At 45.2% G+C, this 23,983-nt stretch overlaps 1 protein-coding gene across 1 annotated transcript; it reads right to left on the reverse strand.

Moving 5' to 3' along the window:
- Positions 1–6,514: 6,514 nt before the first annotated feature.
- Positions 6,515–21,934, reverse strand: LOC138945813 (uncharacterized). Its single transcript, XM_070317319.1, has 5 exons — positions 21,908–21,934; positions 19,480–19,631; positions 15,899–19,113; positions 9,882–10,170; positions 6,515–9,506 (listed from the first exon to the last, which is right to left on the reverse strand). The coding sequence occupies exons 2-5, from the start codon at positions 19,543–19,545 to the stop codon at positions 7,380–7,382; spliced, it is 5,697 nt and encodes a 1,898-aa protein (XP_070173420.1). The 5' UTR covers positions 19,546–19,631; positions 21,908–21,934; the 3' UTR covers positions 6,515–7,379.
- Positions 21,935–23,983: the final 2,049 nt, after the last annotated feature.

A 23,983-nucleotide genomic window follows, 5' to 3' on the forward strand; every position in this document is an offset into this window, starting at 1 on the left:
CGAATTGCGCAGTTAGACTTTATGAATGATAAACTCAGGCAGCAAGGACATGCAAACAAAACCTTTGCCAATGTTGATGCAGCCATTCAAGAATACTATCTTGTAACTGGAAAGAAAATGAAGACAAGTGCTCCTCCAAAACTGGGTGACTTTTATCAGCCTTCAGAAGAGCAGAAGGTGGGCGAGATTGTTTTCATTGTTATTGGTATGGCTGTTGTTTACTTTATTGCGCGTGCTGTCAAATCTTAATATTCTGTCATTTAAAAAAACCATGAGTGATGCTTTGTTATCTAAAATATATTATTCCCCAAAAGGATACTGGAAAGGAAGAACTGCTATTGACAAGCTCAGTGACGCAGCAGGTGTTTCTCAAGATATAGCAAAGAAATGGTTGTCAAAGCAGGCAGTTTGGCAGATCTATTTACCTGCACCAAGAAAAATTACACGACCACACTTTGTTAACATTAAACCGAATGACACTCATCAAATAGACCTGCTGTATTTACCGCATGACACAGTCAGAAGGAAGAAATATAAGTATGCACTGACTGTAGTTGATGTTGCAACAAGATACAAAGATGCTGAACCGTTGACAGAGAAAAGTGCTATAGCTACAGCTGTTGCCCTGCAAGAAATTTACAGACGTGGACCACTAAAGTATCCCAGAATGATTCAGTGCGATGATGGTAAGGAGTTTAAAGGAGCTGTCAACCAGCTTCTGTTAAAACATCATGTTACAGTGAAGAGAGGTATTCCAGGAAACCACAGGTCACAGGCTATTGTTGAGAGCTTTAACAAACAGTTGGCAGAAAAACTGTTTTCATATCAGTACCATCAGGAATTTTTGGACACAGAAAGTAAATTGCGTAACACTGAATGGGTCAAAAGATTACCATCAGTACTTAGAGCAATGAATCTGGAGGTATTTAAAGCTACAGGGTTAAGACCAGTTGATGCAATCAAACAGAAAACAATACCTGTTGCTCCAAAGTCAACAACACCAGTGGCATTACTACCTTTCAATCAGAAAGTCAGATATTTATATGCACCCGGTGAAGCTGAGGGTGACAGCAGGAAGCGTGCAACGGATCCAATCTGGAGTATTGACATTCATGAAATCAAGAGAGTAGTAGAGACAAATCCACCTATATATTACTTGAGAGAACCAGCACCGCAAAGAGCCTTTGTAAAAGAGGAATTACAATTAGTTCCACGTGGTACAAATGTTAAATGATTTTTTATTTCAGATTTTATAGTGTTAACAAAAATGGAAGCTCTGAGAAAGAATTCTAAGCAACTTCATTTTTTTAATTTATATTTTTATTTTGAGTTATAAAATCAAACTCACAGCGATGGAAGACTCTGTATTAGAATCTTTATCGACAGTATTTGACACCGTTGAATTACAAGTAACGGATCCTCAAAATGTGCAGTCCAGTGTGCAAGACGCCATTGAACAAATTCCAAACAATTTGTTGATTGAACCTCCAGTAAAAGTGCAGATAGTCAGTTTAATAAAATACAAAACAGTCAGTGATGAGGTGCTAGAAGTTCATGTTTCAACCAGACAACTAGCACTTAATTCTATGGCAGAATTGAATGGAAACTGGGCAGATGAAATGATGAAACGGTTTGAGCAAGCTGCAGAGGATGCAAAGATGAAAGGATCCGGATGGTCAGAAGGTGAAATTCTAAAAATAGAATTGAAGCTAAGTAAATTTGCCCCCATCAGAGGTAGAAGTTACATACCTTTACCTCCTGCTCTTGTCAAAAAACGTGCTGTGCTGAACATAAAGAATGATGATGACAAATGTTTTATGTGGTGTGTTCTGGCAAGACTGTACAGTGTAAAGAAAAATGCAGAAAGAGTGTCGAACTATCATGCATACAGAAATAAACTAAACTTTACTGGTATTGAATTTCCTGTCAGCATTACAAGCATTGACAAATTTGAACAGCAAAACAAACCCATCACCGTAAATGTTTACACGTGGGATGAGGAAGATGAACTGAAACCAGTCAGAATATCAAAGAACTCACCAACGATTGGTGATTGTGATACTAACCATGTTGACATGTTACTAATGACTGATGGTGTAAAATATCATTACACTTTGATTCGTACAATGAGTAGACTGATGGCGAGCACAAGCAATCACAATAGTAAACAAGACTTTTGTAGGCGATGTCTCTTGCGTATTCCATCAATTCATGCAGCACTTATACACAAGCAACATTGTAAGAGCGTTGATGATGCGGTTGTGAAGTTAACAACACCACCGCCAGACAGCAAAGTGTATTTTAAGAATGTATGCAAACTACAGAAAAGTCCTTATGTTGTTTATGCTGACTTTGAATCTATCATTGTGCCATATGAAGGACCTTTACCAAAAGACCTACCTAAAACAGTAACTCTAAGTAATCATCAAGTCTGTTCATATGCATTTATTGTTGTTAGTTCAGATGGTAAACATTCTAAACCGCAATTGTACAGAGGACCTAATGCAGCAAAGAACTTCTTACAGCAAATGAACCAAGTGCGAAATGACTGCTCCAAACAACTGAATCTTTCAGACATTGTTATGAAACCGGAAGACCAAGAACAGTTTAACTCTACCACACAGTGTTGGATATGCGAACAAAGTCTAACACCAAACACAGACAATCCAATAGTAAGAGATCATGATCATGTAAGTGGGCAGTTCCGAGGAGCAGCACACAGCAAATGTAATCTACAATTAAAGTTTGATCCTAAGACTTGGAAGCTTCCAATCTTCTTCCATAACTTGCGCGGTTATGATTCACATCTGATCATGCAGGCAGTAACTGATGAATACAAAGCAAGATGCATTGCGCAGTCTTCAGAAAAGTACATGGCCTTTACTCTGAATAGTTTACACTTCTACGATTCTGCTCAACATCTGATGGGAACACTTGAGTCTTTATCTTCATCACTAACTGCTTTCCCAATCACATGTAAGTACTTTGACAGTGACTTAGTTAGAAAGGGAGTCTATCCATATGAATACATGGATTCGTGGGAGAGGTTTGATGAAGATGAGTTACCACCAAAGGATGCTTACTTCTCACGGCTGAAGGGTAAAGGTATAAGTGACGAAGACTATGAACACGCTAAGACTGCATGGAATAAATTAGGATGTAATACAATGGGTGATTATCATGATCAATATTTGTTGGCTGATGTTTGTTTACTTGCAGATATATTTGAGAATTACAGAAGAACATGTATGAAGCACTACAATCTAGATCCTTCACATTACATATCTGCACCAGGCATGAGCTGGGATGCATTTCTTAGATTTACAGGAGTAAAGATTGACTTGCTATCAGATCTTCCTACACTTCAGATGATTGAAAATGGACTACGTGGAGGAATCAGTATGGCTTCACACAATTACTGCAAAGCCAACAACAAATACTTGGACGACTTTGATCCTATGAAACCTTCTAATTACATCATGTATCTAGATGCAAACAATTTGTATGGTTGGGCAATGTGTCAGACGCTTCCACTTCGGAACTTTAAGATCTATTCAGGACCATTTTCACAATGTGTTGTGCTGACAATATTAAAAGCAGGCCCAGACAGTCGAAAGGGATGGATACTAGAAGTTGACTTAGACTATCCACTATCACTTCATGATCTACATAATGATTATCCTTTAGCGGCTGAGAGGTTAAAAGTAAACCCAAGAGAACCTCCAAAGCTGGTGCCCAATCTGTTTCACAAAAAGAAGTATGTGTGTCACTACAGACTGTTACAGTTTTACATTAGACATGGATTGATTTTGAAGGCTGTTCATCGTATAATTTTATTTGATCAAGAACAGTTTATGAAACCTTACATCATGAAAAACACAGAACTGAGAACCAAAGCCGCTGATGCATCAGAGAAAGACTTTTTTAAACTGATGAACAACAGTTGCTTTGGTAAGACAATGGAAAACCCACACAAGAGAAAGGATGTTAGACTTGTTACAAGAGAAAATGAGGCCATCAAGCTGACATCCAAACCACAGTATCAAAACTTTAAATACTTTCATGAACAGCTGTATGGTATCTTAATGAAAAAACTTGTAGTCAAGCTTGACAAACCAGTATTCATAGGCTTTACTGTGCTAGAGTTGTCAAAACTGTTGATGCTTGAGTTTTTGTATGATTATTTGAAACCAAGATATCCCAAATCGAGAGTACTTTACACAGACACAGATTCATTCTTACTTGACATTCCAGCGGATGACATTTACAAAGATCTAGAAGCTGAAAGTCCTGCAGTAAAAGGAAAAGATTCTTTTTATGACACTTGCGACTACCCTAAAGAATCACCATTGCACTCAAATGTTAACAAGAAGGTTATTGGAAAGATGAAAGATGAAATGAATGGGAAGATAATTAAGGAGTATGTTGGATTGCGTGCAAAGATGTACAGTGTTGCAAGTGAGAAAGGGGTGGTTAAAAAAGCAAAGGGTGTAAGCAAACAGGTTGTAAAGTCGAGCATATCGCATGATAACTACAAGGAAGCACTGTTTCAGAAGCGAGTGTTTCACCATGACAACCCTAAGATCAGTTCCGCGCTTCATCAGATCAACACAACTATTGTAAACAAGAAATCTTTAGATGCTAATGACACAAAGCGCGTTTATTCATCACCAGAATATTCTTATGCAATTGGACACTGGAGGACAAACGGATGCGGCTCCAAATAGTCTGAGTGTGTAATAAGAATTTTTGTCAATCGGGAAAACCCGCTATGACAGCTTTGTTTTGACTGCAGCGGGGAAGAGAACGTTGCTTGTGAAAGGGGAGTGTTTGTGAAAGGGGAGAAGGCTTTGTTGAGTTTCAAAGCAGCCACCAAGTACACTTATCAAAAGCTTGAATAAAATAAACAAGTCAATTGAATAAGTTAACACTCGGCGGCCGCCCGAAGGCAGCCTAAATATTGAAGCGTAGTGAAGCGTAGTGAAGCGTAGTGAAGCGAAGCGTTGAAACAGAGTGAAGCAAAACCAATAACACAGCTGAAGCAGGGTGTTGAAGCAGGATGATTAAGAAGACAGCCAAAGCAGGGCAGGCGCAGCAAACCGTACATGCATGATCGTTACTATATTTAGAATCACGTCATTACTATTTTTGAAACCGTACATGCATGATCGTTACTATATTTAGAATCACGTCATTACTATTTTTGAAACCGTACATGCATGATCGTTACTATATTTAAACACTTGTCTAACAGTGCAGGCGCAGTGTGATACTTCTGTTGTTGCGCACAAACAAGCACTGTAAGTCTAAGACTGGGACTGTTGGAGCTCTGATGTGACAGGAATATGCGGCGTTTCTGACCAGTACTCTCTGTACTCTTCGATCTGGAGCATCTCTTCGATTTGTTTAAGTTTGCCCATGATAAAACTGATTGGCAAACCAACAGTGGTAAATCGCGGAAATGCATAAAGCGATCTAGCAACGGCGCGTAGTCTACGCGCATGAACATCGGAATAGCCAGTTTTTGCTTTCAACCAGTCAGCCCACGTTTCTTTCATTCTCCCTTCTTTTCTTTGCTTCTCCTGCCATTGTTTGCACATAATCAAAAACTGTCCAAACTGAATGTAAATTAAGATTTGTTGTGCGTCCTGTCTTTTGAGATTTCTCATCCCTTTTTGCAGTCTTTCCACAATATCTTTTTCATTTTCTGCTTGAGCAAAATAAGCATTTGTGAAAGCTTCTGTGGATATAGCATGGCTAACATCTGCTTGGTTTGAAACGAGATAGTGATGTAAATCACTTGGCGTTGTTGGTTCTACTCTCTTTTTCTTTCCGTCTTTTTCTTTGAACAAATCTTCTATCTTCCTTTTTGGTTTTTTGGGCAGTCTCATTAATCCTTCTGTTTTAGCCTTAACTGCTATTAAGGCCATCTGCTCAAAATATTTTCTATTCTCTTCTAGTACATGCTGTTCTTCTTCTGTCCAAAATTCTGATGGTGTTGGCGCTGGTAGTGGGACATTACAAGCTTGTTCCATGTCAGGTAGAATTAAAGTTGTTGGCCGCCTAGAATAATCTAACAATTCTTGATGTCCTGAGCTAACCCTATAGATTCTTGAGACAGGCAAAACACTTTTCTCACAGAAAACACGTCTTCACACCACCACAGCACCAGGAAAAATGACAAACACACGCTGGCTCTTTGGAGAGCGTCTAAAAATAAAGTGGCTTAACCAGGTTGCAGGCCTGGCAAACACACGCTGGCTGTTTGGAGAGCGTCTAAAAATAAAGTGGCTTAACCAGGTTCTGGGTTACTGATTCCGACAGACCCGGAATTGGTTCAAAACAACCTTACTTTACTGTATTTTTTTTTTGTATGGATTTATGCAGTATTTTTCTGATTTTGTCGCATGTTTCATTTTAGTAAAAGTTTAGTCCAGAAGCCTATTTTGCGTTAATATTTAGGGTCTGTCGGAATCGGTGAGCCAGAACGTACATTCTCCCTTTCTCTACTCAGACCACACTCACCTCAGTCAACTGCACTCAGACCACACTCACATCAGTCACCTGCACTCAGACCACACTCACCTCAGTCACCTGCACTCAGACCACACTCACCTCAGTCACCTGCACTCAGACCACACTCACCTCAGTCACCTGCACTCAGACCACACCCACCTCAGTCAACTGCACTCAGCTACAGTTTAGAAAGAAAAGACTAAAAAAATCACTATGCATAAGAGGATGATGAAATCATCTGCCAACAAAGACATCTTGTACCTCCCTCTCATCTGTGTCTCCCTGGTATGATGAGTTGGGCCAGTACATGGAGGTCTGCGGGGGGTGGATGACATCTATGGATCTCCCTGGTATGAGTTGGGCCAGTACAAGGGCAGAGAGGTCAGTGGGGAGGTGGATGACATCTATGGATCTCCCTGGTATGATGAGTTGGGCCAGTACATGGGCAGAGGTCTGCGGGGGGTGGCTGACATCTATGGATCTCCCTGGTATGAAGAGTTGGGCCAGTACAGAGAGATCTGAGGGGGGTGGATGACATCTATGGATCTCCCTGGTATGATGAGTTGGGCCAATACAGAGAGGTCTGCGGGGGGTGGTTGACGTCTATGGATCTCCCTGGTATGATGAGTTGGGCCAGAACAGAGAGATCAGTGCGGGGTGGATGACATCTATGGATCTCCCTGGTATGATGAGTTGGGCCAGCACAGAGAGATCAGTGGGGGGTGGATGACATCTATGGATCTCCCTGGTATGATGAGTTGGGCCAGTACATGGAGGTCTGCGGGGGGTGGTTGACATCTATGGATCTCCCTGGTATGATGAGTTGGGCCAGTACAGAGAGATCAGTGGGGGGTGGATGACATCTATGGATCTCCCTGGTATGATGAGTTGGGCCAGTACATGGGGAGGGAGGTCTGAGGGGGGTGGATGACAGGCTGGGGGATGTAGTGTTCGGGCTGGGTGACCAGGGGCTCGTACTTGGCGATGGGGTGCTGCTGGTACAGGGCGGTGTCTTGGTGAGCCACCGGTGCCTGGTGCGCAACGGGTGCCTGGTGGGCCAGTGGTGCCTGGTGAGCCAGCGGGGCAGTGTGGGCCAGGGGGGCCTCCTGAGGTGGGGGGTGGCTGTTGGGGTCGGCCTGGGGCAGGGGCTGGTTGCTGGGGTCAGCCTGGGGCGGGGGCAGGCTGTGGGTGTTGGGGTTGGCGTGCTGGGGGTCGGGTAGGGGTGGGAGGAGAGAGATGTCGGTCTTCTCCCCCTTGGTCTTCTCCTCCAGCATGTGACGGCGCGACTGCTGGCCGTGGGGGATGGGGGACAGCTTGTGCACCTTGCGACGATGGGCCGACAGGTTGCCGGAGCTGGCAAACTTCCTCCCACACACCGTGCAGCTGAAGGGCTTTTCCCCGGTGTGCACGCGCATGTGGTTCTTCAACTCGCGGGACCGCGTAAAGGCCTTCTCGCACTGCGGGCACTTGTAGGGCTTGACGCCACTGTGTGTACGCATGTGGCTGTTGAGGCGTGACTTCTCCCTGTAGCGCACGCCGCACAACTCGCAGCAGAACGGCCGCTCGTCCTTGTGCACCAGGATGTGCTGCTGGAGCTCCGCCTTACGGATAAAGTTCTTGGGGCAGAGGTCGCACTGCCAGGCCTTGGTGCCGTAGTGCCGCTTCATGTGGTCCTCGAAGCACGGCTCCGTGATGGACTTGCCGCACAACTCGCAGTCGATCTTCTCCTTGTGGGACAGCGTGTGGCGTTGCAGCAGGTAGCGGGTGGGGAACGCGTCGCCACATGTGGCGCACAGCCAGGACTTGCTCTGGTCGGTGTGGCCGTCCTTCTCGTGCTGAGTGAACTCCATGCGCGTAGCGAACCAGTGGCCGCAGAACCGACACGTCAGGCTGGTGTCCTTGCCCTTGTGCTGAGACTGGATGTGGCGCTTGCGCTCGATGCGTGAGGAGAACTGCAGGTCGCAGGCGAAGCAGTCGTAGAGCACCTGGCGGCACGTCTTGTGCTTGTCGGCCATGTGGTCTTTCAGCACGTCGCGGTCGTGGAAGGTGTCTGAGCAGTAGGGGCAGAAGAGGATGAGCCTGCCCTCGCTGTGCTCGCGACGGATGTGGATCCGGAGCTCCAGCTTGGTCTTGAACTTGAGGGGGCAGAAGGTGCAGCCTAGCAGCACCAGGGGGGAGTGCTTGGTGCGGATGTGCAGCATCAGGCCAGGCCGACTGTTGTACTTCTTGTCGCACTCGGCGCACTGCAGCACCAGCGATCCCCGCATCCTGGTGGTCATCTTGTCCCCGTCACTCAAACTCTCACCCACGTCCATGTCGGCCTCCTCCTTGATCTTGCGGTCGGGCGTCACCTCGCTGTGTTTGGAAACGCGGTGCAGCATCATGCCCTGTCGGCTGCGGTACTTCTTGCTGCAGTCGCCGCACTCGTACATGCTGGGCGTGGACTTGAGCTTGGAGGGCAGGGATGTGTCCTCTGTGTCCTTATCGTCGAACACGGCTGGGCGGTACTTGTCGGGGCTGACCTCCCCGTGCTTGGCAACGCGGTGCAATATGAGGCCCTGCTTGCTGCGGAACTGCTTCTTGCAGTCGGAACACTCCCCGCCCGACAGCGTCCCGCTCTTGGAGGGCGTCTTCTTCTGTTCCTCCTCCTCCCCCCCCGACGGTGAGAGCTTGCAGCGTTTGAGCTTGATGTGCTTCTCCAGCCCAACGGTGGTGTGGAACTTCTTGCCGCACCCAGAGCACTCCAAGGTCGATACCAGGCGGTAGCTGTCCTTGGACGGCCGACCTCGCTTCCTGGGCCCCTGCGTCAGCGACTTGGACTGCTGCTCAAAGTGCACGGCGGGAAGGTCCGACTGGCCCCCCTGGGAATCGGAATCTTTGTCGTCGCGAGACTCATGGTACGATTTGGGCGTACCCTTCACACTCCTCAGTAGGACACGGCGGGTTTTCTTCGGCTTCCTCCGGTTGATAGGCTTGTCTGGCTGGGCAGCCTGAAACATGTCACACACGTTATAAAAGCATTGTGTATGAAGTGCCTGTCAAAGATAAAGACACTTTACCAAACAGATTTGTCAAAAACAAAGTTTGCTGAGGAACACAAAAGTTCTTCTGCGCATGAAATACAGTCAAAATGAATAGAGACTCAAACAACCAAAGAAGCAGAAGAAGCTGACGCTGCAAAAACATATTCAACAAAACTCCGTCAAGCTCACCAGGCCCTGATGTTACCAAGCTAAGCCTGCACTCTCCCTGGTCTTCTCTTTCTTCTGGCAGACAGCCTTCTCCTTTCCCTCCTCCCACCCAACAAGCAGCACCATCCACACCACACACTCACAAGACAGAGCACATGAACTGATGAAGCCTACCCTGTCTCTGGTCTCCCTGGTCTCCCTGGTCTCCCTGGTCTTGTCTTTCTCTCTGTGTTTCTCTCTGTCCTTCTCTTTGCTGGAGGCCTCCAGGATGATCTTCCACAGCTGTTTGCGCGCCTCATCCCCCGCCACATCGCCATGGTGACTGTCCTCCCCGTCATCCCCGTCCGCCGCGCTGTCCTCCGCCGCGTGCTGCATGCAGGCGACGCACGACACAGTCAGCTGATGCTGGCACTTCCTGCAAGCCGTGTTGCCTGATGGGAACTTGGCGCTGGTGTTGTCGTAACTGAAACAATGATAGGACAACATGGTGAGAGTGAATACAGGGGCACTGCAGTGGACCCCCCACAACAACAACATTGGCTCAACGTCCTGACAGGGAATTTCCTATCAAGCCCCACAACAACATTGGCTCAACGTCCTGACACGCAATTTCCTATCAAGCCCCACAACAACATTGGGGCTCAACGTCCTGACACGCAATTTCCTATCAAGCCCCACAACAACATTGGCTCAACGTCCTGACACGCAATTTCCTATCAAGCCCCACAACAACATTGGCTCAACGTCCTGACAGGCAATTTCCTATCAAGCCCCACCACAACATTGGCTCAACGTCCTGACACGCAATTTCCTATCAAGCCCCACCACAACAACATTGGCTCAACGTCCTGACACGCAATTTCCTATCAAGCCCCACAACAACAACATTGGGGCTCAACGTCCTGACACGCAATTTCCTATCAAGCCCCACAACAACATTGGCTCAACGTCCTGACACGCAATTTCCTATCAAGCCCCACAACAACATTGGCTCAACGTCCTGACACGCAATTTCCTATCAAGCTCCACCACAACAACATTGGGGCTCAACGTCCTGACACGCAATTTCCTATCAAGCCCCACAACAACATTGGCTCAACGTCCTGACACGCAATTTCCTATCAAGCCCCACAACAACATTGGGGCTCAACGTCCTGACACGCAATTTCCTATCAAGCCCCACAACAACATTGGCTCAACGTCCTGACACGCAATTTCCTATCAAGCCCCACAACAACATTGGGGCTCAACGTCCTGACACGCAATTTCCTATCAAGGAAATGTATGTTGTGATATGCTGGAGTGGGGAACCCGCCTTTTAAGATTCCCCAATTAAATACCTTTCCCTTTTTAAGACCCTGCTCTCTCAGATATTCTCTTCATAGCCTCTGTACATTGACCTCCATATTAACACTCCCTCCCTGTTAAGACTCTGCTCTCTCAGATATTCTCTTCATAGCCTCTGTACATTGACCTCCATATTAACACTCCCTCCCTGTTAAGACTCTGCTCTCTCAGATATTCTCTTCATAGCCTCTGTACATGGACCTCCATATTAAGACTCCCTCCCTTTTAAGACTCTGCTCTCTCAGATATTCTCTTCATAGCCTCTGTACATGGACCTCCATATTAAGACTCCCTCCCTTTTAAGACCCTGCTCTCTCAGATATTCTCTTCATAGCCTCTGTACATTGACCTCCATATTAACACTCCCTCCCTGTTAAGACTCTACTCTTACAGATATTCTCTTCATAGCCTCTGTACATTGACCTCCATATTAACACTCCCTCCCTGTTAAGACTCTGCTCTCTCAGATATTCTCTTCATAGCCTCTGTACATGGACCTCCATATTAACACTCCCTCCCTGTTAAGACTCTGGTCTCTGCTCTCTCAGATATTCTCTTCATAGCCTGTGTACATTGACCTCCATATTAACACTCCCTCCCTGTTAAGACTCTGCTCTCTCAGATATTCTCTTCATAGCCTCTGTACATGGACCTCCATATTAAGACTCCCTCCCTGTTAAGACTCTGCTCTCTCAGATATTCTCTTCATAGCCTCTGTACATGGACCTCCATATTAAGACTCCCTCCCTTTTAAGACCCTGCTCTCTCAGATATTCTCTTCATAGCCTCTGTACATGGACCTCCATATTAACACTCCCTCCCTTTTAAGACCCTGCTCTCTCAGATATTCTCTTCATAGCCTCTGTACATTGACCTCCATATTAACACTCCCTCCCTGTTAAGACTCTGCTCTCTCAGATATTCTCTTCATAGCCTCTGTACATGGACCTCCATATTAAGACTCCCTCCCTTTTAAGACTCTGGTCTCTGCTCTCTCAGATATTCTCTTCATAGCCTCTGTACATTGACCTCCATATTAACACTCCCTCCCTGTTAAGACTCTGCTCTCTCAGATATTCTCTTCATAGCCTCTGTACATGGACCTCCATATTAAGACTCCCTCCCTTTTAAGACCCTGCTCTCTCAGATATTCTCTTCATAGCCTCTGTACATGGACCTCCATATTAAGACTCCCTCCCTTTTAAGACCCTGCTCTCTCAGATATTCTCTTCATAGCCTCTGTACATTGACCTCCATATTAACACTCCCTCCCTTTTAAGACCCTGCTCTCTCAGATATTCTCTTCATAGCCTCTGTACATTGACCTCCATATTAACACTCCCTCCCTGTTAAGACCCTGCTCTCTCAGATATTCTCTTCATAGCCTCTGTACATTGACCTCCATATTAACACTCCCTCCCTGTTAAGACTCTGCTCTCTCAGATATTCTCTTCATAGCCTCTGTACATGGACCTCCATATTAACACTCCCTCCCTGTTAAGATCCAAGGTCTCAATAGGGGGATTCCAATCTAGTAGCAATAGGAAGTGCAAATGATAACCATTCAAACCAAGACCTGTGTGTGAAAATGTCTCAAACTGCAGGGCCCTAAAACAAGCTGCTTGTTGTCTTTCTGCCAACGTCACACTGACTGCCAACGTCACACTGACTGACAACGTCACACTGACTGACAACGTCACACTGACTGACAACGTCACACTGACTGCCAACGTCACACTGACTGACAACGTCACACTGACTGCCAACGTCACACTGACTGCCAACGTCACACTGACTGCCAACGTCACACTGACTGACAACGTCACACTGACTGACAACGTCACACTGACTGCCAAGGTCACACTGACTGACACAAGTCTCCTTATCAAATTCAACAACTGTTGTTGTCCCAAACACTATTATCAACGTAACATTCTACTTCTTGCCCTGTTGTGTTAGTGTTAATCAATGCCACTAAGTGGAGAGCAAGTGTAAAATCCTAAACTCACTACTAGGTGAGGAAACATGCTATCAGACCAATTGTAAAATATTAACAAGTCGCGTAAGGCGAAATAACAACATTTAGTCAAGCTGTCGAACTCACAGAATGAAACTGAACGCACTGCATTTTTTCATCAAGACCGCATTCTCGTAGTTTCGTCAGTCCACCGCTCGTGGCAAAGGCAGTGAAATTGACAAGCCAGAATAGTGCAGTAATGGTCGCGCTGAGCAGGATAACACGCTTTTCTGTATGTCTATTCTTTTTAGCGTACTGAGTTTGTTTTTAATCCAAACATATTATATCCATATGTTTTTGGAATCAGGGACCGACAAGGAATAAGATGAAATTGTTTCTAAATCGATTTCGGACAATTAATTTTGATCATAATTTTCATATTTTTTATTTTCAGAGCTTGTTTGTAATCCAAATATAACATATGTATATGTGAACAGCTCAGATCATGGGTAATTTTAACACCTTCACATTTAAATGCTTATTTTATAGCCATCCATTGAATTGAGAAGAAAACAAAGCATACTAAACTGCTAAGCATGAATCAAACAATAAGAAAATAAAAAGAACCAACAGCATCGTTTTGTATGTGTGGGTAGTAAACACGTTTTATTTACAAAACACGGCGGAAAATGGCGACAAATTTGTTGCACAGCGACAGGTCACTTTCTTCAACCAAGGCCAGTACTTTCATACATGACAAAGGAAAGCAAATATGGCCTGAATAATAAAGTTATAGTGTTCCTTTGCGTGTCTGAGTGATAAACTGTTTTAACGAACTATCTTCTGAAACGTAATTGCACTCAGCAGATTTGTCTTCCGCTCATAACTTTCGTGTCACACGGTCTTTGCGACAAACAGATAGATCGCATTCTCGCAGAAAATCATTGACAACACAGACCAGTCATTTTTAGCATTGCATTTGGGAAGGGCTACTATTATAGTGTGTTTTAAGAAAGAAAAACATTACAGTATCGGCAGAACACGACCAAATGAGTTTTCGTGTCACAGCGTTATGGGCGTGAGATTGTGTTCTCACACTGTAGCAAAATCATTGACAACACAGACAAGTCAGTTTTAGCATAGACATTGGGAAAGGCTACTATTATAGTGTGTTTTAGGAAAGAAAAACATTATAGTATCAGCAGAACACGACCAAATCATGACAAATGAGTTTGCGTTTTGGGCGTTATGGGCGTTTTTCACACTGCAGATCATATCTCAAAAACTACGGAGTGGATCTTTATGAAATTTGATATGGATATTTTTGACTGGATTTTCTCATAGAAGGTTTTTCCGTTTATTGATAGGACAGTTTGATGACGTCATATTTTACCGTTTGCCAAAAGGTCGAGGCAGCACTTTCACAGTTACAGTTTTTCATCAATTTGATCGAATTTCTTATCACACAATCTCAGATCTAGGCCGGATTATGGGATTGCATTTCAGTTTGGTCACTTAAAGTTTTGTTATTGAAATGCTTGTTCGAAATATGTCATTTTTTCAAATTTTTAAAAACTAATATTTGAAACAAAACATTTATATTGGTGTATTCGCTATTGTGTCCTGTATCTAAAACTATATAGTTTTGTTGTTTTGTATTGATAATTATGCTTAAAAATGAAGAAAACCGATAAATAACCACTATCTTTATTTATGAAAAAAGACACTTAAAAACAACTTCTATCTATTCCTTACCATTTTCTGATTCCAAATATATATAGTTTCATGGTGTTTGACGTTGAAAATAGGCTAAAACTTAACAAACTCGGATCGTTGAATGGAAATTATACTTCCAAGCTCCGTGCAGCTGACAACATGATAAAAACACGTCATTTCAAGTGTGGAACACGCTCATGACGTCATACTGAAAGGTGATGAATTATGGCTTCACCTTGCGATGTTTCATTTCAAACATGGTAACATTTTTAAAGGGGTTTCTTTCTCAGATTTCTGTTTGCCCTCTGTCTGTCTCTCTATGTCTCCGTCTGTCTGACTGATTCAATTAAATGTGTAATTACTTAGTTTTGCAAAAGTCAAACTAAGTAGGATATACCTAATTGATTCAGGTCTCTAAATTCTTATTGTAAAATTGTGAGTTTTATTCAAAACAAATTTAATTGGTGTTTTAAACTCAATAATGGGGCATGCTGTGATAGTAGAAGAATCTGTGCTTACGAGCAGAAAAAGCCCATCAAAGTCAAGAATCGTGTTTTTCTTTTTCTATTTTCACCTTGTAGCTTCATACAGACACTAAGCAACAGTGTAGTTCCACTTCCAGTGCAATATCTTGTACTTTAATTTTGACCATCTGTGTAACACTTTATTGACCCATGATCTGAGCTGTTCACATATGTTTTTGGAATCAGAAAATGACGAAGAATAAGATGAAATTGTTTTTGGATCGTTTAAAAACAAAAACAATTTTAATGACAAGTTTCCGATTTTTAATGACCAAATTCATTAATTATTTTTTAAGCCACCAACCTGAAATGCAATACGAAAGTCTGGCCTTCGTCGAAGATTGCTTCGCGAAAATGTCAATCAATTTGATTGAAAAATGAGGGTGTGACAGTGCCGCCTCAACTTTTACAAAAAGCCGGATGTGACGTCAACAAAGGTATTTATCCGGGAAAAAAAAACCAACGTCCCGGGATATCATTCCCAGGAACTCTCATGTCAAATTTCATAAAGATCGGTCCAGTAGTTTAGTCTGAATCGCTCTACACACACACACAGACACAGACACACCACGACCCTCGTCTCGATTCCCCCTCTAGATGTTAAACATTTAGTCAAACCATGACTAAATGTAAAAAGAGCAACTTACTACTTGGTGAGGAAGCAGGCGATCTCCTCGTCACTGTGCAGACGGTGCGCCATCCCAATCCTCCTCCAGCCAGCGTAGGACTGGCTCTGGAAGAACTCGGCCCTGAAGCCGGGGATGATGTTATAGTCTGGGTTGACCTCCATGCCTTGCTCCGTCTTCAGCTCTTTCTCCGCCACGTCTGACTGATCTCCCTTCGTCGCCCCACCCTTGCCTCTGCTTGCAGGTTTGAGGGTGTCGGTGCTCTTTCCAGCGCTGACACTGGCAGTGTGGGGCGTCTGTCCGCCGCTGGTGTAAGCGACCATTGCCTGGCTCCCCGTTCCACCCATAGTGCTTGTTGTATGGCCGCCAGCTACGGTGCGTGAGGTTTGGCCGCCAGCCAGAGTGCTTGTTGTATGGCCGCCAGCTACGGTGCTTGAGGTTTGGCCGCCAGCCAGAGTGGTTGTGGGCGCTGTGGTCTGTCCCACCATTCTGCCATTGACGGCCGACGTTGACAGGCTGCTAGCCGTGGTGATGACGCTGGTCTGCGGGACGTTGCGTGAAATGTAATCGGCAGCCTCCGCCATCAGCCGCATGTTGACCTCGTCGACGGACGCCGTGCCGCGCGAGATGATCTCTGCCGCCTCAGCCATCATGTGCATGTTAATGTCGTCCGCGTGGGTTTGCTGCGGCACGTTCAGCCGGCTCACGTCGTACGCTTCTGACCGTGCTGGGGCCGACACTGAGCTCATGTCCGCTGTCTGAGGTAAGCTGACTGCTCCATGGCTGCTGGCTTGCTCCATAACCACGCTGCCTGCCTGTGTTGTGGCCACGCTGCCTGTGTGACGGTACTGTGCGGCATGCTCCATAACCACGCTGCCTGCCTGTGTTGTGGCCACGCTGCCTGTGTGACGGTACTGTGCGGCATGCTCCATAACCACGCTGCCTGCCTGTGTTGTGGCCACGCTGCCTGTGTGACGGTACTGTGCGGCATGCTGTGTGACAGACACTGAGGCGGGACTGGTGGCCTGGGGAACACTGTGCGGCCTCACATCAGCAGTGTGAGGAAGGTTCATTCTGCCGTCGCCGTGTTGCTGTAAGCCAACCCTGCTAGCCTCATGCTGCTGTAAGCCAACTCTGCCAGTCTCATGCTGATGTAAACCAGCCCTGCCAGCCTCATACTGCTGTAAGCCAACCCTGCCAGCCTCATGCTGCTGTAAGCCAACTCTGCCAGCCTCGTGCTGATGTAAACCAGCCCTGCCAGCCTCATGCTGCTGTAAGCCAACCCTGCCAGTGTCATGCTGTGATAAGCTGAGTCTTCTCCCCTCCTCAGCCTGTGGGCCAGGAGCTGTGCTGGCATCATGAAGAGCCATGGCGCTGAGGTCAGCGGGGGTGTAGGTAGCCGAGGTGTCGGGCGGGTATGACACGGTCATCCTATAGCCCTCAGGGGCGTAAGCTGTGGCCATTAGCTTGAGGTCCGAGGCAGAGTACGCTTCCTCCTTACACACCCCGGCCTGGGACGTGGCCGCACTGTTGACATCCGCTGTTGTGTAGGCCATGCTGGTACTGAGGTCGGCGGCCGTGTAGGTCAGGTTCCCCCGGCTGTAGTCGTGTGCCTGTGACTCCAGTCCTCCCGTCTCGTCCCCGTGACCTTGTGTGTGACCTTGCGCCGTGGTGTAGGCCACGCCCAGCCTGCCGACGTCCACTGTGTAAGGCAGGGAGACCACTCTGATGTCACCGTGATGTGCACCCAGTGCGCTGACATCATCAGTCGTGTACACAACCTCCATCTTGCTGACATCACTAGTTTGCGGCAGGGTGATCACTCTGACGTTACCGTGTTGCTGCGCATCCATTGCACCAACATCGGCCAGGGAGTACGCAGCCTCCATTTTGCTGACACCGCTAGTGTGGGGCAGGCTGACCAGTCCCACGTCAGAGTGGTGCTGTATGTCCAGCCCACTCTCCTCAGCAGCGGTGTAGACCACTTCCATCTTGCAGATACCACTGGTGTGGGGCAGGGTGACCACTCTCATGTCACCGTGTTGGGCTGCTCCCATACTTCCCCCCACATCGTCAGTGTAGGCTACCTCCATTTTGCTGACCTGACCGTAATGTTGGTGGGGCAGCCCCGTCCCTCTGTAGTCATCAGACAGGGGCCCGGACATACCAGCCACCTCAGCAGACAGGGGCCCGGACATACCAGCCACCTCAGCAGACAGGGGCCCGGACATACCAGCCACCTCAGCAGAGGCGGGCGTGTGGGGGGAGCCCTGTGCGGCAGGTTGGTGGGTGTGGGGCAGTTCCACACTGTGGTAATCCCCCCTGTGACTGTGAGCGTCCAGATTGCCAGCATGCGCTCCAGCCATAGAGGCCACATCCACAGCGTGCAAGGCGTGGGCTCTGGTCACCTCGGCGTGGACGTGAGAAGCAGACAAGGCCTGTGTGTCCCTCTCCATGCCGTGAGCCTGAGACACGACCACTGCGGTCTGAGGCAGCGTCATGGTGTGGACGTGCTCTAGCTGTGACACGCCCGTTCTCTTCACATCCTCCATGTGAGCAGAACGCATGGTGTTGACGTTATCCATGTGTGCTGTGCTCATGTTCCTCACACCCCCGCTGTGTGGCAGTGAACCCACACTGGCGGCATGGAGGGAGGACATTTGTTGGACCACCCCCGTCTGTGGCAGAGTGACCGGCGTCATGCTGTCTGTTTCTCCCCCACTCACACTCACACTCCCTCTTTGGTGATATGACAGTGAGCTTACGTCGCCAGTTTGCGGAAGATGAACAGAGCCAACGTCCCCAGTTTGTGGAAGAGTTACAGAGTCGACATAGACGTTTTGCGGAAGAGAAACAGAGCTGACATGGCTGGTTTGCGGAAGGGCGACAGAGCCAAAGTCACCACTTTGCGGAAGAGTGACAGTGGTGACATGACCTGTCTGTGGAAGCGTCGCTGTGACGTCACCGCCTTGTGGTGAAGTGACGGTGTCAGGCGATGTGACAGTGACATAACTGCCGTGTGGCATGACGACAGTGGCGTAGTCAGCAGGATGTATGTAGGACTGCGGTGCCGCCATGGAGTGTGGGGAACCCACAGTTGCCATGGCAACATGAGCGGCCTCTGCCATTGGTGGGCTGGCCCGGTAGGTCTGCGGCAGACTGTGAGCGCCCACGTCATCAACCTGACCTGACATGTCTGTCTCCATAGGGGTGCTGCTGGACACCTCGTTGTCTTCCTGCACACAGCAACGTCCCCAAGCATGACTAAACCCTCACAACTTCATTCAAACACACAAACTGACAAAGCAAAGACCATTTGTGAAAAATCAAAAACCAGGGAGAACTGAAAATCATGGTATTATTCAATAAACAAGTGTTTGCATCGCAAGCTGCCCAGAAGAAAACTTCAGTCTGTGCAAAGCCTGTATGCTTAAACAATTAAATAAAATCTACGGCAACTCTTGCTACAGAGTATGAGTCTATGACTATTTTACTCCAGCAGTTTTCAGTCCAACAAATGCAAGATTTGACAACGTACAGAAACACCAAAGAATCAAGGGCCTCTAATCAAGGACTGCCCAGTGGTCACTGAAGAGACTGACCTCTTGTTCCTGTGGGCGCTGCCCGGTCAGTCCTGGTGGCTGACCCGTCGCCTCCCTCTCTGCCATGGTGGACAGTGGTCCTGGCCTTCAGTACACCAAGCACTCGCCGGCCGCACACTTTCTTCACAAGCTTCTCACTGGGAGCTGGCAATCTGCTGAATTCATGAAAAGACTCTTTACATTTACAACTGTCTATCAGGGAAACACACATAAGTAAACGGACAAATACTTCATAGTTAGCACTAGCACTTAGCAGTACTGTACACAAGATCGTATCAGTGTCAGAAAACAATCTAAACCATTGACAGCTTTTGATTCTATCATTATCACTGGGATGTGTATGCAAGTGTGCTGAGAGTATAAAATGTGCTCAAGAATTTTGCACTTTAGACAATTTCAGATAATGATATTGAATGGCACATAAGAATCTCTCTTTTTGTTTGGACAGTTGAGAAATGTTGAAGACGGGCAGAAGTGCATTAATTAGAAGTAGTTAACGACCATTACATACAGTCAACGCACGGTGATACAATCGCCCATTGGGCTTTTCCCAAAAGCTGATGTTAGTTTGTTACTGAAAATAGAAAGGGTAATTCTGGGAAATCTTTTACTAGAAGTAGAAGTATACATGTACTCAATTATAATGCAACCCTTTGAGTAATTTGATCTTTAATACATCACAAAGATAAAATGAATAAAAAATATAAGTAAAAGTCCAGAAAATAAAGGAAAAGTTAAACAATTATTTTTAAAAAGCTTGAAAAATGAGACTCAAAGCTGTCACTGCCAGTGTAATAAATTGTCTGTCAGACGCTCGACTGACTGAGCAATCTTGGCTGTCTATCTTCAGGGTGAAAAAGAGAAATTTTCACTTCGAATATTACGCGCGAGTTCATGAGCATGGGGATCAGTACTTATCGACTCGTTGGTTTCCAAGTTGCTCCGTTCGTATTTGTGTACTGTTATTCAGCTTACCGTATGTTTGGTCGATCTCACTGTTCGAGGTAAGTGAAGTTGAAAAATAACCTTATGCTCCTGTTCAGTTTTCAAACCAAACTCAAACAGTATTAATTTTAAGTGCGACCGACATTATGTTTGCACACCAGTTCCGAAAGGCGCTGATATCATCTTAGAAAAGGAGTTTCTTACCCAGAATTCCATACGGATTTGGAGATTTTGAAGATTTAGTTGAGGACGACGACACCCTATGGCCAGTTTATTATATAAAGGAACTAGATGATTACCCGCTTCGCCGGGTACCGGCTTCGCCGGCAAGAAGTAGAGCCGAATACCAGGCTGCGCCTGGGACCCGGCACGAAGGAAAGGAGATAAACGCGCAAAACACTGGAGACCTTCTAAAAATAGTAACGTGCAGTGACCTTCTAAAAATAGTAACCCAGTAACGGGAATATGGATTGACACCACACGGAGGAAGGGAGATAATCGCGGCTGAAAATCACGGGAGAAGATAAGGAAGAGTTACTGGTAGTGGATCCCGACAACAACAACAACCAAAAAAAAAAAAATCGGTTCAGCGCGCAGCGATATCTCATCGATGAGGTTGTGTCCGGGGTGTAGCTGAAGATGGTGTCCAAATTTGAACAAGATCCACCGAGAACTTTGGCCGTGCATCGCGAACAGACAGACAGACAGAAGTCGTGTATATATATATATAGAAGCAAGCGATTAAAAACAGGCGTCGACCCAGCTAATGAAGGATAATATTAATTTGTGAGATCATTCACCTGTGACTGAGTGTGAGCACTGAGAGGGGCAAATAAAATAAATCACATTTTAATGAGTTTACTGCTATCAGTATCAGTTGCACTCCACTGCAACTCCCCTCCCCTCAAATCTGCACACACACGCGCGCAACCAAACGATTCTGTTGTGATGGAACTTTACTAGTTGCAGTTGCACGCACAGGCGGAAGGTATCGTCCACTGGACGACTACTATCACAGAAAGTCTTTCTGTGATAGTAGTAGTCCAGTGGACAATACCTTCCGCCTGTGTTGCACGCTACAGTGTGACACGTCCTTGACCTTGTCCCGTTGGTCATCAAGCCAAAGGGTGAACATACAAAAACTATTCATTTAGAAAAGAAACAAACGATCGCAACAAACGTTTTGCTCCAAAAGTATCCTTACGCCTTGAAGTACTTCAAACGGTCGATAAGAATGCGCATATGCACTTTAAGTTTGCCAACAGATGAGCATTTTAGTCGACTTTCGGGAAACACGAAGGCAATTTGACCGAGTTCGGGTGCCTGTGACCGGGATCTCATTCCTAGCTTTATTTCAGTAATTTTAAATAAAAAGCTCCGGTCAGCTGGTTCCTGGGCAATTTATACAACATACTGAAGCTATTCGATGCCTAAAAAGTTGCATTAATGAACGCTAAAAGGAAATTTACCTCAACAAACTTACGGAAATATGCAGGATAGAGAGTCAGCCATACAAAGCTACGCCCCTCATGGATCGCACAGCAGAGGAAAATGTCAGCAAAAAAAGCAACAGAAAACAGTTGTATGCTAATGTTACCAACATGCATCTTCAACATAGCAGATACCATTATCTGAATGCATGTCTCTAGCAAATATCTCCTAGTGAAGAAAATCATCGATGGCGTCCTTCTCTAATTTCGAAACTAAACCCCGAGAACTAGCTCTGCAAAGTGGGACGTCCCCCCCATAGATGTGTATTCTCTATGGTCCCCCAGATCAACGTGAGTTCTAAAACTAAACAATAGCCGTTTTAAAAGCTCTCTGTTATCATCAAAGGCAATTAACAAACCGACACAAGTATTAATTGCATCATTGTGCGTTCACTTGATTAACGCCGTTTGCATGGTTCTGTGGCGACCTTCATAACATTGCAAAAGATTGACAAGGGTAAGCAGGGGACAGAACCTTTGTAATCTTAGTTTAGTGTTCGTCTTGCTTCGATTACTTCCCTTGAATTAAGAGACGAGCTTCTTCTTCCGAGTCATGCATGAACTGGGTCCTTTTGGACATACTTGGTGGGGGTGTGAAGAGAGAGAGAGAGAGAGAGAGAGAGAGAGAGAGAGAGAGAGAGAGAGAGAGAGAGAGAGTGAGATTTTTAAAAAAAATATAAGGGCGATGAGAAATTGACATGGTTTTCCTTAAAGATCCAGCCCTCCCCCAGCTCCACGACAAAGCAAACCAAAAGTTAAGTAGGTCCATACTAAAAACTAAAACAAAATACCGTTACTGTTTATTAATTTGATCATTAAATGTTTTGATACCTTCACTGTTGTCTGTAAGGCCAACAAACAAAAAATAGGTGTGGTTACGGTAACATAGCCAAAAAAAATAGGGTAGGTAGGTAGGCAATCACTGTTTTTTTTTTTTTACTTTTTTTTCTAATGTGTACAAATTAAACCTACTTGACAGGGAAATAAGTGTGCGACACGGGCGCTTTTGCTTTCATTGCGTTTTTTGCACTGTTTTTTTTTTGTTTTTTGTTTTTTGACAAATGTAATAAAAAGTTATAGGATCGGCCCCTAAAAATAGGGTAGGTCGGGTTACCGTAACCACACCTATTTTTTTTTTAGGCCTAATCTTCTTCTTTTTCCTTCTTTTTCCTTCTTTTTCCTTCTTTTTTGGACGGTAAAGATGAAGCATCAACCAAAATGTTTGCCTTTCAAATCAAATCAAATCAAATTAACTTAATAATAATAATAACTGTATATTGTGCTGTTGTACTTGTCAGACTTGATTGTACCAAGTCCTTCACATGTTGTAATGCGCTTAGAGCCAAATATTTTTGTTTTTTGTAAGGGATAGGCGCAATATAAATACACTTTATTATTAACTTTATTACTGATCTCACATGGAAAAAATGCAGTTGCGGTGCATGTAACATAAAAACAAACGAAACACTACAACATTAGCATTATATTTAAATATATGTACTAAGTAGTAACATTGTTCTGAACTAAACTATTCTCTGCATAAAAAACTCTCGCTGTAAGACAATGTAAAGGAGTCAAACACAAAAAGTCCATTAAATTCTTCTTACAAATCACAAACTACAATATCGAAAATACGCCGTAAAGATGTAAAAGATTTATTAACACCAGCAGTCATTTAATTCCTCATTTAACAAAATAAAAAATAAACAAATAACAATTTCCCACCCATTTTATCCAAACTTTAAACAGCAGCATCAGAATCACAAAAAAACACCAGTGTTTGTTGGAAAATGGAATAAAACTCTTTCTAGCCCTGACAGTACCTTTTTTTTTTTTAAAGGCAATCATCCCAAGAAGAGAGACTGCTAACCCCCCCCCCCCAAAAAAAAGTGAGCTATGGAACATGTTATGATAGTCAAAACGAAACGTGCACAATAACTTAGACCTCTCGGTCTGTACAGTGGACAAATAAGGTCCGGCAGGAATTAAAAAACAGAGAGAGAGAGAGAGAGAATTTGAATTGAATTGAATTGACATTTATTTTACGAGGGTGACAGAATAAGCAATGT

Source organism: Littorina saxatilis, linkage group LG13 (assembly GCF_037325665.1).
Source record: "Littorina saxatilis isolate snail1 linkage group LG13, US_GU_Lsax_2.0, whole genome shotgun sequence".
Lineage (NCBI taxonomy): Eukaryota > Metazoa > Mollusca > Gastropoda > Littorinimorpha > Littorinidae > Littorina > Littorina saxatilis.

Coding starts and splice junctions, on each gene's coding strand:
- LOC138945813 (XM_070317319.1), bottom strand. CDS start 19,545: ATGGCAGAGAGGGAGGCGACGGGTCAGCCACCAGGACTGACCGGGCAG. Junction 19,114..19,479: donor AGCGCCCACAGGAACAAGAG/GTCAGTCTCTTC, acceptor TGCTGTGTGCAG/GAAGACAACGAGGTGTCCAG. Junction 9,507..9,881: donor CCAGGGAGACCAGAGACAGG/GTAGGCTTCATC, acceptor GACATGTTTCAG/GCTGCCCAGCCAGACAAGCC.